We start from the raw sequence: 15,013 nt of genomic DNA on the forward strand, positions 1-15,013 counted from the left end.
CCTGAAACTGTCGTGCTAGGGGATCCAGCAAATATTTGCAGAATTAACAACTGGTTGGATGGATGGATAGATGGATGGATGGGGTGAATGAGAGATGAGCCTTCTCTATATTATTATTACTATCATGATTATTATTACTGACTACCAAAGAGATGAGAATCTTTTAGCTTGTTTCTCCCCCCACACACACACACCACATCATCTTAATCTTCCTTTAATTCTTGCTTTTCTCTTTGATTTCCTCCTTGCTTTCCCTTTCCAGTGCCAGCTCCCCCATGGTCTCTGGACCCAAACATGGCACTCCTCATCTATTATTTTCTCTTCTTATCCTCACTACTAAGTATCAAGTACTCCCCAAATCCCTTGAAGGTGCAAATCTATTCACAGTGTGGTGACCCAGGTGAAAGGAATTGAGATTTTGTTGTCTTCCCCTGATTTCTGTTTCCCAGGATGACCCAGAATCACTTGCGGAGGTAGCAAGACAATGAACCCCACCTCCTTTGCCTTGACACTCTCTGCCTCAGTGTTTTGCTAGCAGTCTTTGCCAAGTGTATCATGGCTGAAATCGATGCTGCCAGCACACAGAAACTCACACCTTTTCTCAGGCTGGCTCTCTCTGCTCTACACTTACGGCCGTTTAAATGTCACCGCTATTGAACAAACAGTGGAGTAATGTGTCGGGAAGACAGCTAATGCTATATTTTGGTAAGTTCTTATCAAAATGCCTCGGGCAAGCTATTTGCCCTTGATAAAGAGAATTCTAGTCTTGTTGGCGAGAAACTCAATAGTAATTATACCAGGCCAAACCCTTGGGACTTAGGCCCCCGTGGGAGTCCTGATCCAGCCCTTTTGGCCACAGAGTAAATGGAGGTTGGGCCAATTTCCTCAACACCAGCAGGCCTAGGTAGTTTCTTTTCGGAAATTGATGGCTCCCCATAACTTTGAGAAGCACTCAATTTTGGGGCCTTGGTTTCACCATTTGGAAAGTGAACTTCCTGTGCTCTGTTAGCCTACTTAAATAATCTCACCGGGTTATCAGTGGATAATCACTCTGTAGGTAGGTCATAGCAGCTGGGAGCTTCCTAGCCCCCATCATTTTCATCGTAAAAGCAGGAATCTGGGGCCCTCTTTTCAGTGGAAAAATTAGTGGCATTAATCATTGTTACTCGTAATATTTCTAGTTAGCTAAGGACATCTTTTTGGAAGTATCTTTTAAATCAGGGTGTTAAGAAGCTGGAACTCAAAGGGACTAGTATCTGGATTTTTCTTTTCTGATTCAAATTATCTTTCTTTTTTCTTTAGACCTTTGAAGAAGGCAAATAAGATAGTATTTGTCTTATTTCCCCTCCTCTGCAAACCCTTAACTGATGTTATTCATTTCAGCTGATTTATAATAGAAATAGCAAACAGCTTCCACTTTTTCTGTTAACATTTTTGCAGGGGAGTTGAAGTAAGTAGGTAGAGGAAACATTAGGCGAGTATCTTCCTGTTTTGGGCTGTGGGTTGTGTGGAGATGGTTGGGAGAATTTTCATCTTCAGAGGCCCCTCTCTTTACAAACCACAACATTTTGTAATAAAGTTACCTCCTGTTCACCTAAGTGCTGGTGAAATGTTTATGAGGACCCCTTGCTCTGTCTAAAGTATGCATATTTGGAAGTTATACTTACTAAATAGATTTTGAGTATCTTTACTCATGTATCACAACTGAAGTGATGAGAGATTCTTTAACAAAGAATATTAAGCTTGCACTGATGACTGAGTGGGTACCAAGAGGAAAAACACCTGCCATCTGTCAAGGCAGAAAACCAAAGTAAGTCAAGGTGCGGGGTGGGGTTGGGAAGGTTCCCCACAGGGACAGCTCTCTTGCTTAGGGAAGAGATGGCTGGTAGTCTTGGTTTCTGGTGATCATGCTCACATCCAACTGATGGTCAGAACTTCAAGCAAGCCACCCAAGGTGGATCAGTGCCAGACTGTGTTTCTGTGAAGAAGACCTCTCTGTCCACTCACAGAATACCACTTAGCATGTTTCATGTGTCCTGCTTGTATGGGTAATTTATTCCCTGGCAGACTCAAACTCCTGGTCATGTGTCCTACTTTCTTCCTTAAGGGCTTCAGGAAAGAGGGGGAGAGTAATAAAGATCCTACACTGAGGAATAACCTCCCCCTCCTATATGTCCTCAGACAGCCATGGAATGTAATGATGTGCAACAGAGGAGAGCTAAGAATTCCCATTGGGCTTTGACATTCAAACTCCACTTGTGCAAATTGACAGAGAAAAAGGATCTCCTAACAAATTTATGAATTGTCCCTGAGATGGAGCACCATGAAAGAAGCCAGCTGTATGGCTTGTTTGACCTCGGGGACATTGAAGATGCTGATGACGGAGCTGGCTTTTTCGTTCACCATTGATCCAGGAGCATGTACATTCTCCCTTCCTCCCACACTTTAGATCGAATGTCATTCTCAGCACTCTTGGCTTTTTTTGTTTTTACTCACAATTGCTGATAATCCATAAACATTTCTGTGTGCATCAACCTCTTTATTTCCTTCGTAAAAACATTTCTTTGTTCAGTGCTCCATGGCTGTGGGAGTTATGGAACTGCTAGTAGGCTCTTTTAGGTAGCAAGAGGGATATTGAAATATGGCAAAGCAGAGAGTGTGCTTATGCGGTGGGTCTGTCCTCCCTCCCTCCACCTGCCAGGTGTTTCTCCCCTGTTCATTATGTTGCTCCCTCCTCTCAATAACCTGTCTGGTTCTTGTCTCCTTTGTTTCTCTCTACTTGTCCCATACTGTTGTCTTTCCATCTTGTGATGCATTTGTTCTTCCTGGCGTTCTCACACAAGGGATCTCATACACTGCTGACCAGCCTGCTGGAGAGGCCACTTTTAGTTCAGGTTTTCATTTGAGCCACTTAGCTATGGGCAGAAATGAGGAGTTGCATGTGAAAAACCACAAGAGAGCTATGGTTATGACAGGTTCTCTGCATGAAATAAGAAAAGAATGATCTCGGGCAAAAGGCTCTCAGCATTCTTCCCGTTTCCATTGCCAACCAAAAACCACCCTAAGCAGATTGTGCAGAAAGTAGGGTACTCCTCAGACCAGATACCCGGCTAAATGTTTCCCTGAAATTGAGCCTGGGAAGCACATTCTGACTTTTCAGTCTACTTGCTCATTAAGCCAACCACATGGGTACAACGTTGTTTGCTCACAGAGGAAATGCCAAATGGAGGCTTGCTGTGCAGCCATTATGAATACTGGCGTTTGTTGAGGGGACTTTCAGGATTGTGTGTACCTGCTTAACCATTGTGGCTTGTGCTAGTGGGAATAAGGTCATTTTTTGTCATCACTATTGCTTAAACAATCTTAATAAGTGTGTGATCTTGTTCTCTAAAACTAAATGCTATCTCAAAAACTATGTGTGAGTGTGTATACACAGGTAGACATGCACATGTACATACACACACAGTAGAAACACTCTACTTAACTACTTTGCATTTCACCAACCTGTATACTCACTAACACCTGCCATTCTTGCATGGAACATACTGGCTGATGCAGAGTCAACAACCTACATATGCACAGCTGGCAGGCTCTCTCCTCATTCAACCAGGCACTTCTGGTCTCACCAGGTGAACTGTATATTTACCAAGAGTCAGTTCCCAATCTGTTCCCAAATCTAGTTATGTTAGTTGTTTATATTACAATAATGCAGTTTAATTAAATGTTATAAAATCAATGAAACATGAGAGTGCAGGGGATTTTTTTTTTTTCATGAAAACTGAGATGTGAGACTCGAGGTTTGATTTAAAAAAAAAAACAATCAAGTGTGGACAAGGTAGCTATAAAAGCTTGAAAGAAAAAAAAACCCATAAAATTCTAGGAGTCTGTACTCAGATTGCCTTGCAAGAGTTTTTAAGTTCTATTTCTCCCTTAAAGAAAACAGGAAATTTCAGAAGCTGTGTAATGAGGGTGGTTTGTACAAAAGAGTCCACGCTAATATGGGGGAGGAAAAATAATTTTCCCTACAACCTTCTAGGTTCTTGGATGAGAATACCCTGTTATAAAACAAAACAAAACAAACAAACAAACAAACAAAAAATGAAAAAACAAGCAACAAAAACCAGATTAATAGAACAGCAAAAGTAAGTTTAATAGCACGTGTACCTCCTGAATACATGGGAGATACCCAGGAAAACTGAGTAACACCCCACCCCTTCTGCCCCCCTGAAGGCCCAAGCCACCACCATAATACCATCTCCAGCTAAGGACAAGAGATGTTGGAGTGGGAGGGGGAAGGAGACCAGTTATGGGAAGTTACCAGGAAAACCAAGGATAAAGTTGTACAGACTTAAGTCCTTACATTCCGTATTAATAAGAGTTTCTAGAGATCTAGTCATTCTCTTCTGGTACAGAGAGAGACACTCTCACAAATGGAGAGTTTCCTTATAAATGTAAATGTTTCTTACAAAAGGATCATTTCTTGGTTTTTAGAGCTTCTCCCTTGTGTGTTGCATTTTTAAAATCAGGATTTTTTTGTTTGTTCCTTTGTTTTTTAGATTCTACATGTAAGTGAAGTCATGTGGTATTTGCTTTGACTTACTTCACTTAGCATATACCTGAAACTAATAGAACATTATATGTCAACTATACTTCAGTGATAAATAAAAAATAATAGTGTAAAATCATCCTTATGCCAAACAGGCATATTTTGGGATGACTAATTCTGCCCCCCTTCATTAAACTATGCAAAAAAAAAAAAAAAAAAAAGGCCTAAGCATGCACTAAGAGATTGGCAAATTCGTTGGAGTCCCGTGATTTAAATTAAAATAAAATGCTTAAATACAGGTGTAGCATTTCAATCAACTTTTTCTATTGTGGGTTTCAGGTTCTCGGTTTTTTGTTTGTTTGATTTACTATCTAACCAACTACAAGCTGAGAGCATAGCATATAAAGTAGCCCTGCTCTAATACTTGCCCATGAAATTGAAGTCAGGTTGTTGTGTTGGAAGGAGAAAGGAGAGAACTGGCAAAGAAAATAAATTAATTCTCCAACAACTTGTCAGCCTTTTTTTTTTTTTTTTTCTTTTTCTTTGCCATGAAGTTCTGGGTCTAGATAGTAATCGAAACAGCAGACATTTTCTTCGAGGTTATGTATAGAGGAGAATGAGAGTTCCCAAAATCCTGGGACAGTTCCAAAGTCTGCCACTGGGTTCCTGCTTAAGAGCACACTGCTGGCATCCAGAGTCTCCAGGGCAGTACAGATGGAAGGCATGCAGTTGTTGTGTGGATTGGGACAAGGAAGAGCAGGAGTGTAAAGTTCTGTTAACGCTCCCCAGGTCAAGAAGAAAGTTGTAAGTAGCTGTGAGCTGGTTCAGGAATCTGGACCCTATGTCAGTCCAGGCAGTTCTCTTGTCAACAAAGAGCACTCCCTTTTGCAGAAATGAAAAGCAAACTTTGCTTTTGACTCAGAGAATATGTGGGAAGTAGTAGCTCAGTGAGAGAGGCCAGGTGCCAAATGAGCTCAAAGTCAAGCCATTCCTTTGGCTCTACTCGTAGATACAATTGATGTTTATGTTCCCTGATGTGCAAAAAAAGTGCCCTGACATTCATCCCTGAAGTTCACCCCTCTACGAAGATACTCAAAGATTCTAGAGTGGCCATGGAATGGGCTCTGTTAGTAGCACAGCTCTGAGTATATATAAGGCAGGGGCTTTGTGTTGTAGATATGATTTCCCTTGGTCTCCTCCGGAGCCTGACAGGGAGGTACCCATCAAAGACCTGTAACTCTTGGGTAGGACACACTCCATACAATGTGAACTAGCTGGCCAGAGGACCTCCTGTCTGTATTCTGAGGAACACCTTCTGTATCTTCCTATCTGGGAAGGATACCCAGTGGAGTCCAACTGGAGACTCATACACCCTAAGTAAAATAAACCTTCTGTTGCAAGTAAGAGATTGATAAATAATTTAAACACAATTTTAAAAATATGGATGGTTTTCTCTCTCTTTAGCACAAGCAGGTATCCCCTGTGGATGATCATGGTGTTCTCAGATATCATTTCAGTCTGCTTCTTAACCACCATAAGTGGTGCCAGTGCTACCCAGTTCACAAATGAACCCTTGTCTGGACTGGTGTGCTTTCCATTATTGTCATTCATCTCTGGGCTGGCCTCCCTTTATTTTGCTCAAGCTCCCAGCTTTGCTGCTGCTGACCCTCCATCCTGGAATTCCCACCCCTCAGCCTGCCAGGACTCATGGCTTTGCAGGCCTACCACCAGACTTTTCTATCCTACCTCTACTCAAGCTGTTGCCCATTTCCAGTGGGAGGAATACTATTTGTAGCTCTCGTGCAAAATGGTTTAGAGACTTAACACTTGTCTCCTAAAATAGACCCTTGTGTTAGAGGGATCTTGCAGCAGGGCTGCTTGGGCATATGGTTTTCAGCTGTGCCCCTCTCTTCCTGGGGGATGTGTACACACTGTGCTTGGGTGGGTGAGGGTGGGTTCTAAGAACTATCCAGAACCACTATTATTTCCTCCCCTCTGGTCCTGTTGCTAAACTAGGCTTGTTTATTGATCTTATGTCTTTGAGTGTCCTCCCAGTGTGTGCCCCACAGTTCTGCTCCTCACCATCTAGTGTCTGTTTCTCCTCCTCCCCCAGCACTCACGCCTATACACACACGCACACACACACACAGACATACACATCCATCCACTGCTGTGCCTGCAAGTGATGTGAGAAGTGTTGCAGTGGGAAATGATCTAAAATTAATGGTAGAGCCTCTTTACCAGACTACCTGGATTCAATTCCCAGCTTTTAAACTTCCTAGCTTCATTAATTTCCTGGGTGAATTATTTCCCCTCTCTGATTTCAGTTTCATCATATGTAAAATGGGATAATTGTACCTACCTTATAAGATTATTTTTAGGCATACAAGAGTTAGTATCTGTACTTTGAACAGTGCCTGACATACGGTGAGAACTTGATGAACATTAACTGCTATCATCCAGTATCTGAGCACCAGCTACTTATGAAGCTGAAATTATTATTTTTTTCATGACATTTCTCAGATCTATTATATACAAGTAAGTACACAAAACCCACAAGGTTCAGGAGGAATAGTCAGCTTCACACCCAATGTCTCCTCAGATTCATTGAGGATACTTTTTTTTCAAAACACTTTTAGCCGTAAATATTTGTAAATGATGACATATTTCTAGCCCATCAAGCAATTGATAGCCAAATCCATCTGGGCAGGCTCTTAGCGCAGGACCTCGCCTCTGTTACTGGGTAATTCTGTATTTTTAAATTCTTTGTATCTTGAAATTTTAATGGGGGGTTGATAGCAGGTTCTGATAACTTGTAAATAGAGACTGATCATTTGTTAGCCTGGGTTTCGATAAGTTGACTTTGTAAAAAAAAAAAAAAAAAAAAAAAGTCTATGGTCAGAAGCTGCTGTTCAGTGAAACTAAGCCAGACTAGGTTTTCCTTTGTGTATTACTTGGGGGTGTATTGTTTCTCGGTAGACAGTGTGTATGACTTGTGCTAACCTTGCCTGTCTCCTTGCCTCCTATCCCTACCCAGCCTAGCCTAACTTGTCCAATACAGATGGAGTAAACTTCCCATGGCACTGCTTTGATCATGTCTCTTTCTTGTAGCAGAAAGGTACTTAGGGTACCTGTTTACCTCCTAAAGAACCTATTCACCATCCTGCAAAACCTAGTGCAGCTTAATGAGGCAGGGAGCCTCCTTTTCCACTGGCCCCTCACAATCATGGTTCCACCAAGCTGAACAACTCCTACTTGTCACAAATGCTCTCTGCTCTTCTCTCTCTGCCCTTCTCATCCTCATTCACCCCCTTTTCCAAAGTGTCTTCCTAACCAGCATGCCACGGTCCTATTAATTTTCAAGACTCAGAGTAAAGCTACTTTCCCCCATGAATATCTCCCTAATTCCTCTCCATCAAATGTAACCCCACTTCCCCACCCCCGAAGTGAGGTAATCCTCTGTCTCCCATCATGGATGTACCATCTATCATTTGCAGTATTGGGTATAAGATCTCTTCAATGGATATTTTTATGCTTAAATCATATACATGTGTCTAATTATAACTTTAAGACAAATTCTTAGAAATATTTAAAGTCTTGATGCATTTTGCCAAATTGTCTTTTAGGCAATATCAATCTGCTTATTCTCAATTGTCTGTGTATCAGTGCGAATTTCTTCCATACTCTCTATTACCCTGGGTATTATTTCCCCACACACACTTAAAATGATGTTGATAAGTTTAAAAAAAGAAAAAAAAACCCTTTCATTTTATTTCATGTTGCATTGATCTAATTTCTGGTGAGGCTGAACATTTCAAAAATGTGTTTATTAGCCAGGCACATTCTCTTTGAATTGTCTGTTGACAGGGCACTTGACACTTCATATCATAGTATTTTTGTGAACTCATCAGCTACCAAGGATGCACAGCATAAACAGCTATACTTTCAGCCTCAGCCACTGTGCCTAGCATGTGGTGGGTACCTAGTGAACATTTGTTGAAAGATTAAGTGATGAGTATATATATGGCTGATGATTTTTAGTGTCCCACATTTTAAAAAAATGTAGAGTCTAGTTAAATCTCTAGTCCAATTCAAGACACAAATCTGGAAGGCAGCATTTAGTGTGGTCCCAGCAGTTACTCCTCCTTCATAAGCCCCCAGCTATGAGGTTCATTTGTGGTTGGGGGGCAAGGTTAGATTTGCAAACGTTGAAGTAAGGAGTAGGGGGCAGTCCATGAATCTGGAACATAACATGCTCTGTTGTTCATACTTCTGGACCTCACCAAAATAGAGATTGTCATCTCCGAGCCCAAGAAAAAGGAAGGCAAGGCAGAGGAAATATCTGTTTTGAGACATGACTGATTTCGGCTGAGAAGGTGGGGTGACAGATGCGGGGACAGACGCCTGCCCTAATTGGGACTGAGTCTTCTTAGATGTCCACTCCTTTCCTTGTAGAAAATGAAATTCAATAGAAGTTGGTTTATCTGGCATCCTATCAAGAAGAACTTTTTTTTTTTTTATAACATCATATTGGTTCAAGTGACCCTAAGGCACTGCAAGTTGATGTTCAGGGTCACTTTGGAGTCAAGATCTTACAGATTATATTATTATTCTCTTGAAAATTGGTGATGTTGGCACATGTGGTAATTTCCTAGTCACTAGGACACCTTAGTAACCCAAAGCAAAGATTTCTACAGTGTGGCAAAATTTTGTGGGTGTGTGTGTATGTGTATGTAGGTGAGCACAGGAGTGTGAGCATTCAACGTTGGTGATAGAACAATGAGTTGGAGTCAAGCAGGGGTGTGAAACTTATGGAGTCTTGACCGTTCATCGAGATTCTCAGATTTCACCAGCAGACCAACACCTTCTAAGGGTGACTTAACTTTGGAATGGTTTGGTTGAAGCAAGGGAAGTAAGGAAACCAAAACCTCTTTAGCTCTATGCTGGAAGTGTTACTCAATCTCATTTCAAAAAGGAAATATGGGGTCGGGTTATTTTTATTGCTTTTTTCGTTAAGTAAAGAAAGCAGTAAGTGGTTTCTTCCTTGTGTGCAGGTAGCACACCCTGCCAACCTGGATCCTGTTGACAGATAATCGCCTGACAGCCGGCCCTTTGATGTTAAGCTTCACTTAGGCAGAAAGTTTTCCTGCGCCTCCCTAAGCAGTCCTGGGTGGTCTTGTCTGTTCTCCTTCCCAGGAGCCTTGCCCAGGAAACCAACGCGTTCAGGGCCCGGGGAGGGTAGGGTGGGTGGGGGGAGTGATGGGGTCAGCAAACCCCAGGCCACTCTCCTGAGTGCAAAGAGCAAAGAGGAACCCACAAACTCAGCTTAAAACAAACAAGTGCTAAATTAAAAAGAATGTTAAATACAGATCAGCTGCTTGGCTTCTGACAGCAGATTTAATTCTTCCCTCCTCTCACCTGATGGAGCTTCGCCTGCAGGGTTTGCATCAATTATCTGTCGACATGTGGAAAATGATTGATGAGCTGCCTGCGGCACTGGAGTACACTTTGTCAACCACTCATCATTTATACATCTTATCTCTGCCAGAACAAAAGATAGGACAGCCCCGCACTGCAGTTGGGGATGGGAAAGGGGGGTGGGGATGAGAATAGGAGGTGAGGTAGGCAAGTCAGGAAAGCGATTGGGTGCCTATCGGGATGAGCTGGGGTGATAAGGCCCACAGCTCTTGACTCTGAGCTGTCTGGTTCTGGTGTTGCCAAAACCCTTGTACCATCCCTTCTAGTAGGGTCTGGGGGTCAGGGCATCGTGTGCTTTATTAATTACAGCACCATCCCGGGAGGGAGTGGGGAGAGTTAACACTGTCGTCACGGCATCAGCTAACCCCTTGCTTTAATCAACCACTCAGAAGGCAGGGTCTGTAACCATCCCTAACAGAGACGAATCACGGCCTGGTGGATCTAGTCTCTGAGAGAATGTCAGGGGGAGCTGTCTAGAGATCAGCTGGCTTTAGGGGAATTGGCTTGTCTGATGATGGTGGGACTGAATAGTGAAATTCATGGTTTTATACACAAATCTTGTTCCCAAGGCTGAAGTGAGGCCCAAATGTTTTTACTGAGACAAAAGGTGGATGGTGATACTGGCTCCTTACTCGTGAGTCACCTGTGGCCCTGTTCTTAGGACCCAGACCCGGGCCAAGAAGTGGACTGAATATCAGCTCACAAAGGTCTCTACGTCTGCACCCATCTTCTGTCTTTCCTAGTGACCCCATTACAGTCACAAACCCAGGGGATGACCTAACATTCATTTCTAGGCAGTAACTGCTGAAAATAGCAATTCTATTATGGGCTGATCTCTATTAATTCACTCTCTATTAAACGCATCCCATTTATTGATTTTTTTTTCTTTGAAAGAGAGAATACTGACAAATATCAAGTCAAGTGGCCTAGTTATGTAATGTGAGTGAAAGGCTGAGCAGATTCCTTGGTAGTTGGTTAGGGGTAGAAAGAAATTAAGGTAGAAAAGTTCAACTTTATAATAGAATAGATTTTCCTCCAATAAAACTTGATATACTACTTATAAATCATTAAATGATACAGAAGCATGAAAAATGAACATAGCTTCTGAATGAATTCTAAAAGCAAGGAATAGAATTTAGAGGCAAAATCATATCAGAAAGGAGGTGACTAAACATAATGATGAGATGGAATGGAAGAAAAATTAGAAGACTGAAGGCATCATACCAAGGAGAATAATTCAATGGCTCTTAAAAGTCATAAAGCACAATTTTGAACCCTTGCATAGATTTTTGTTGATATCATTGGGTAAACGGTTACCTCCAGCTATGCCTCAAATGTTGCCGGTTGAGCTAGCAGTGACAGGTAGAAAAAGTATCATGACATCAGGCATTTCACAAAACCTTTGAAGCATGTTTTAAACATACAGAGGGACCTTCCTGGCCCAGTGGACAAGAGTGGCCACTGACGAGCCCATGTTGCACACAAATGTTCCAGTGAAGGTGGGCCATCCATGCTGATGGCTCTCATTGGTGGGGCCTTTGCCCCTCACAGGCTTCCTGTGATTATAAACCCTGGGATTATAAACTAAAGAGCAATTACTGTACAATCCTAGAATCAAGGACAGGCACACTCTGCTTGACACAGATCCATAAACTGTAGAGTGACAACAGCAGATGAGTAACATGTCCTTGATCCCTTTGAGGTGGATTATATTTTAAATTTAAATGGTAGCTTCATGTACCACAATGATTGAGGTTTTACATTTTTGTGTGATTTTTATAATCCTCAAAGCTTCAACCTTGGTAGATGGTTACCTACTTGGTGTTAAAAGTTTTGAAAAGTATTTGTATGCGTTTTCTCAAATATATGAGGCTGCTATAACAAAGTGCCACCAACTGGGCGACTTAAACAGCAGGAATTTATTGTTTCACCATTCTAAAGGCTAAATGTCCAATATCAGAGTGTAGCAGGATCAGTTTCTTCTGAGGACAGTGAAGAACCTGCTTAATTCCTCTTTCCTAGCTTCCGGTACCCACTGGTGCTCCTTAACTAAAAGATGGCGTCTCCCTATGTCTTCACATTGTCTTCCTTCAGTGGATACCTTGTCTCTGTATCCAAATCTCCTCCTTTTTGTGAGGATATTTTGAATTAGGGCCCACCTTACTGACTTCATCTTAAATTGATTATCTGCAAAGATTCCTTCCAAATAAGGTCGTATTCACAGGTACTGAGCATTAGGACTTCAATATCTTTTTTGAGGGTTACAATTCACCCCATGACAGTGCTACCCAGGGACTTTATTTATTTATTTTTATTTATTTATTTATTTAATGATAGTCACAGAGAGAAAGAGAGAGAGAGAGGCAGAGACACAGGCAGAGGGAGAAGCAGGCTCCATGCGCCGGGAGCCCGACATGGGATTCCATCCCGGGTCTCCAGGATCGCGCCCTGGGCCAAAGGCAGGCGCTAAACCGCTGCACCACCCAGGGATCCCCCCAGGGACTTTAATGTAAGAAATCACATCCTACGTGCTTTACCTCTTGAGTGTAAGGTTTAGATTTCTATCTTTAAGGGGAAACGATGTCATGTCTCATCTAAGAGTGAGAACACATTAACTACTTGCTAAATAATTTGTTACATTAATGAATAAGACTTTAACTCTGAACTTTTGTGGAAAAAGCAACCATTTTAAAATATGAAATTAACAGTTTTACTAGGAAAAGATGAATTTTCAGTTCACAAAGTGAATGAATTAACTCCAGAGGCATCTGAAACTTAGAAAAATGGGTTCCTTTGAAAAATAATGTATCATGTACTCTCTGAGTTTGGCCATTTATAAGGAATATTCTGTTTATGAATGACACCTTGGGGAGAAGAATTCTTGTGCTAATTTTGTTTCTGTGGAAATCAGTGCCTTGGGTTGGATGTTTATTTTCTTGTGACATGTTGCCACTTGAGGGGAAAAAACATCCTCTGTGGAAAACTTATATTGGAAATTTTTAAAACTGGCTCAATATTGTCTAAATTATCCAGTTCAAATACTGATACAGAAGGGATATTCCCCATCATAAGTAGACTACTGTTTAGTACATACAAATGACTGAGTGTTGAGTTAGTAAGGAAGAACCTTTTATGTTTTCTATTCCAGAAATCTTTTATTCACAAACAGGTGAACTTTTTACATATTTCTTAAATAACAAAGCAGCAAAAATTGGCTGTATTTCATAAACAACTTGTTCAAGAAATACAGATAAATAAAAAGTTTAAGGATAATGTGTATTTATGTAAAATGGAAGATGTAATGAATATTTTTATCCTTAAATTTTCTATATTTGTATATATTTTGGAATTTGTATATATATTATCAAATATAGTCAATTTTTTATTTTTTGAAACCATATGGCAGGTATATAACAGACCAGGCTGAGGTGAACCAGGCATATTAAGAGCTCGAGATGATGAGTCCCATTAGGGTTTATGCCAAGGGCCCTTGCATGCCAGGCCCCCATCCAGAGACAGTGGTCTCTCTCTCATACCACTTGTTTTAAACAAGGTTATGAAATTTGAAGAAGATCCAGGAAGCAAAACCAAAGAGCTGCACTCAACAATGCCTGACTGATGTCCTATGTCCTGCACAGTCAAATCCCTGTTCACTTTGTCTTCTGAAGCCAGCTTACACCTTACACCAAATTACTCCAGTCTCTACACCTTTGTTTATGCTGTGACCTCCTTTCAGGAAATCCATCCTCTGCTTCTCTGAGTTAATTACTACTGATCCTTTCAGTTCCTGTTCAGATCTCAAGCCTGTGAAAAACCTTCTTGGACATTTTTATCCTACACCAGCCGTTTCTTAAGCTAAAACCCTTTGTGTCACTATAATACACTTGGATGCTTGTTTCATATTAGCCATTCCTGTCTCAGCTCAACGATGGAAGATATCTTTATGTTAGACAACATCTAATTTACCTTTCCTTGGCTGTAAATAATGTTGAGTAACTGATCTCACTTGATGCAGAATTACTTAGAGATAGCCCCCATTTATTCACCAAGATGAGGAAAAACCATGCTTTCCCATTGTTCATGCAGGTTAGAATAGAAGGAAAGGACCTCGGGGAAGAAGTGAAGGCAGATGGAATTTGCAGATGGAACGCTATTGACTTGGTGAGATTTTCCAGCACTGTTGGCATTACTTCCCTGAAGAAGATTAAAAGCAAGAAACATCCTCCTGGGAGTCAGCAGAAATGATGAGATGCACTGTGGCTGGGCCCTTGCTCTGTGAAACAGAGTTTATGCCATGGGCAAGGAACACAATGATATGCTCAACAATGACAGAAGCCCATAATGACAACAAAAACAACAAAATGCATCTGTTTTAAAACTACTATTTTGAAAGACATATTCAACCCCTGTATCAATAGGAGCTAAACTTGGACTTGGGGAAGAGTGGAGGGGTATGCTGGGCTCTCGATGAGGTTGTGAGTCCCTTTAAGAGATTTGATCAGAGAAATTGGCCAGTGTCCCTGGGGATGGTGATTCTAAAGTTAGGAGCAGGAGGAAGGACTGGGGAGTGGTGAGAACTAAATTAGGAGAATGTTTTGGGAAGATTGTAATTTCAAGAATAGCCCACGGGAGTTGTGTAGTATTGCCCTCCTGCAACTGTAGACATTTTTCACTTTCTAATTCCCTGTTTAAACCTGGACAACTTTAATTTGGGATTAAAAAATGATGGCTGAAATGCAGAGCAGTGTTCTAATGATGAAGGGCTGCAATTTACAGACCAATTAGAATGGCATTTGTTTTCATTCTGCAGCAACTTTTCTCCCCCTAGTGCACCCTTCAATAAGAGGAAAATAGATTCCTGGGTCCATGGGTGGTTTTCTGGAGCTGACAGCTGCCATATGCCCTGGGTTGGGAGGCTGGGGACAGGTTCCAGGCAGCTTCCAGAAAGCCACTCCTTGCATTGGGCCCATTCTATAGAGCCACTCTCGC

The 15,013-nt window shown here is 41.5% G+C and overlaps 1 protein-coding gene across 9 annotated transcripts in view; it reads left to right on the forward strand.

The window, feature by feature from the left end:
• The window catches only part of LRMDA (leucine rich melanocyte differentiation associated), a 1,020,248-nt gene that overhangs the window by 647,353 nt on the left and 357,882 nt on the right, over positions 1-15,013 (forward strand). The window contains exon 7 of one of the 9 annotated variants that reach the window (XM_072823720.1): positions 14,111-14,759. The exons of the other annotated variants lie outside the window; for them this stretch is intronic. Within the exon in view, the coding sequence (XP_072679821.1) occupies positions 14,111-14,269 (159 nt within the window). The 3' untranslated portion in view covers positions 14,270-14,759. Of the gene's footprint in view, positions 1-14,110; positions 14,760-15,013 lie in introns of those variants that run through there. 9 annotated transcript variants of the gene reach the window in all.

The sequence above is a fragment of the Canis lupus genome, chromosome 4, assembly GCF_048164855.1.
Source record: "Canis lupus baileyi chromosome 4, mCanLup2.hap1, whole genome shotgun sequence".
NCBI classification, from domain to species: Eukaryota; Metazoa; Chordata; class Mammalia; order Carnivora; family Canidae; genus Canis; species Canis lupus.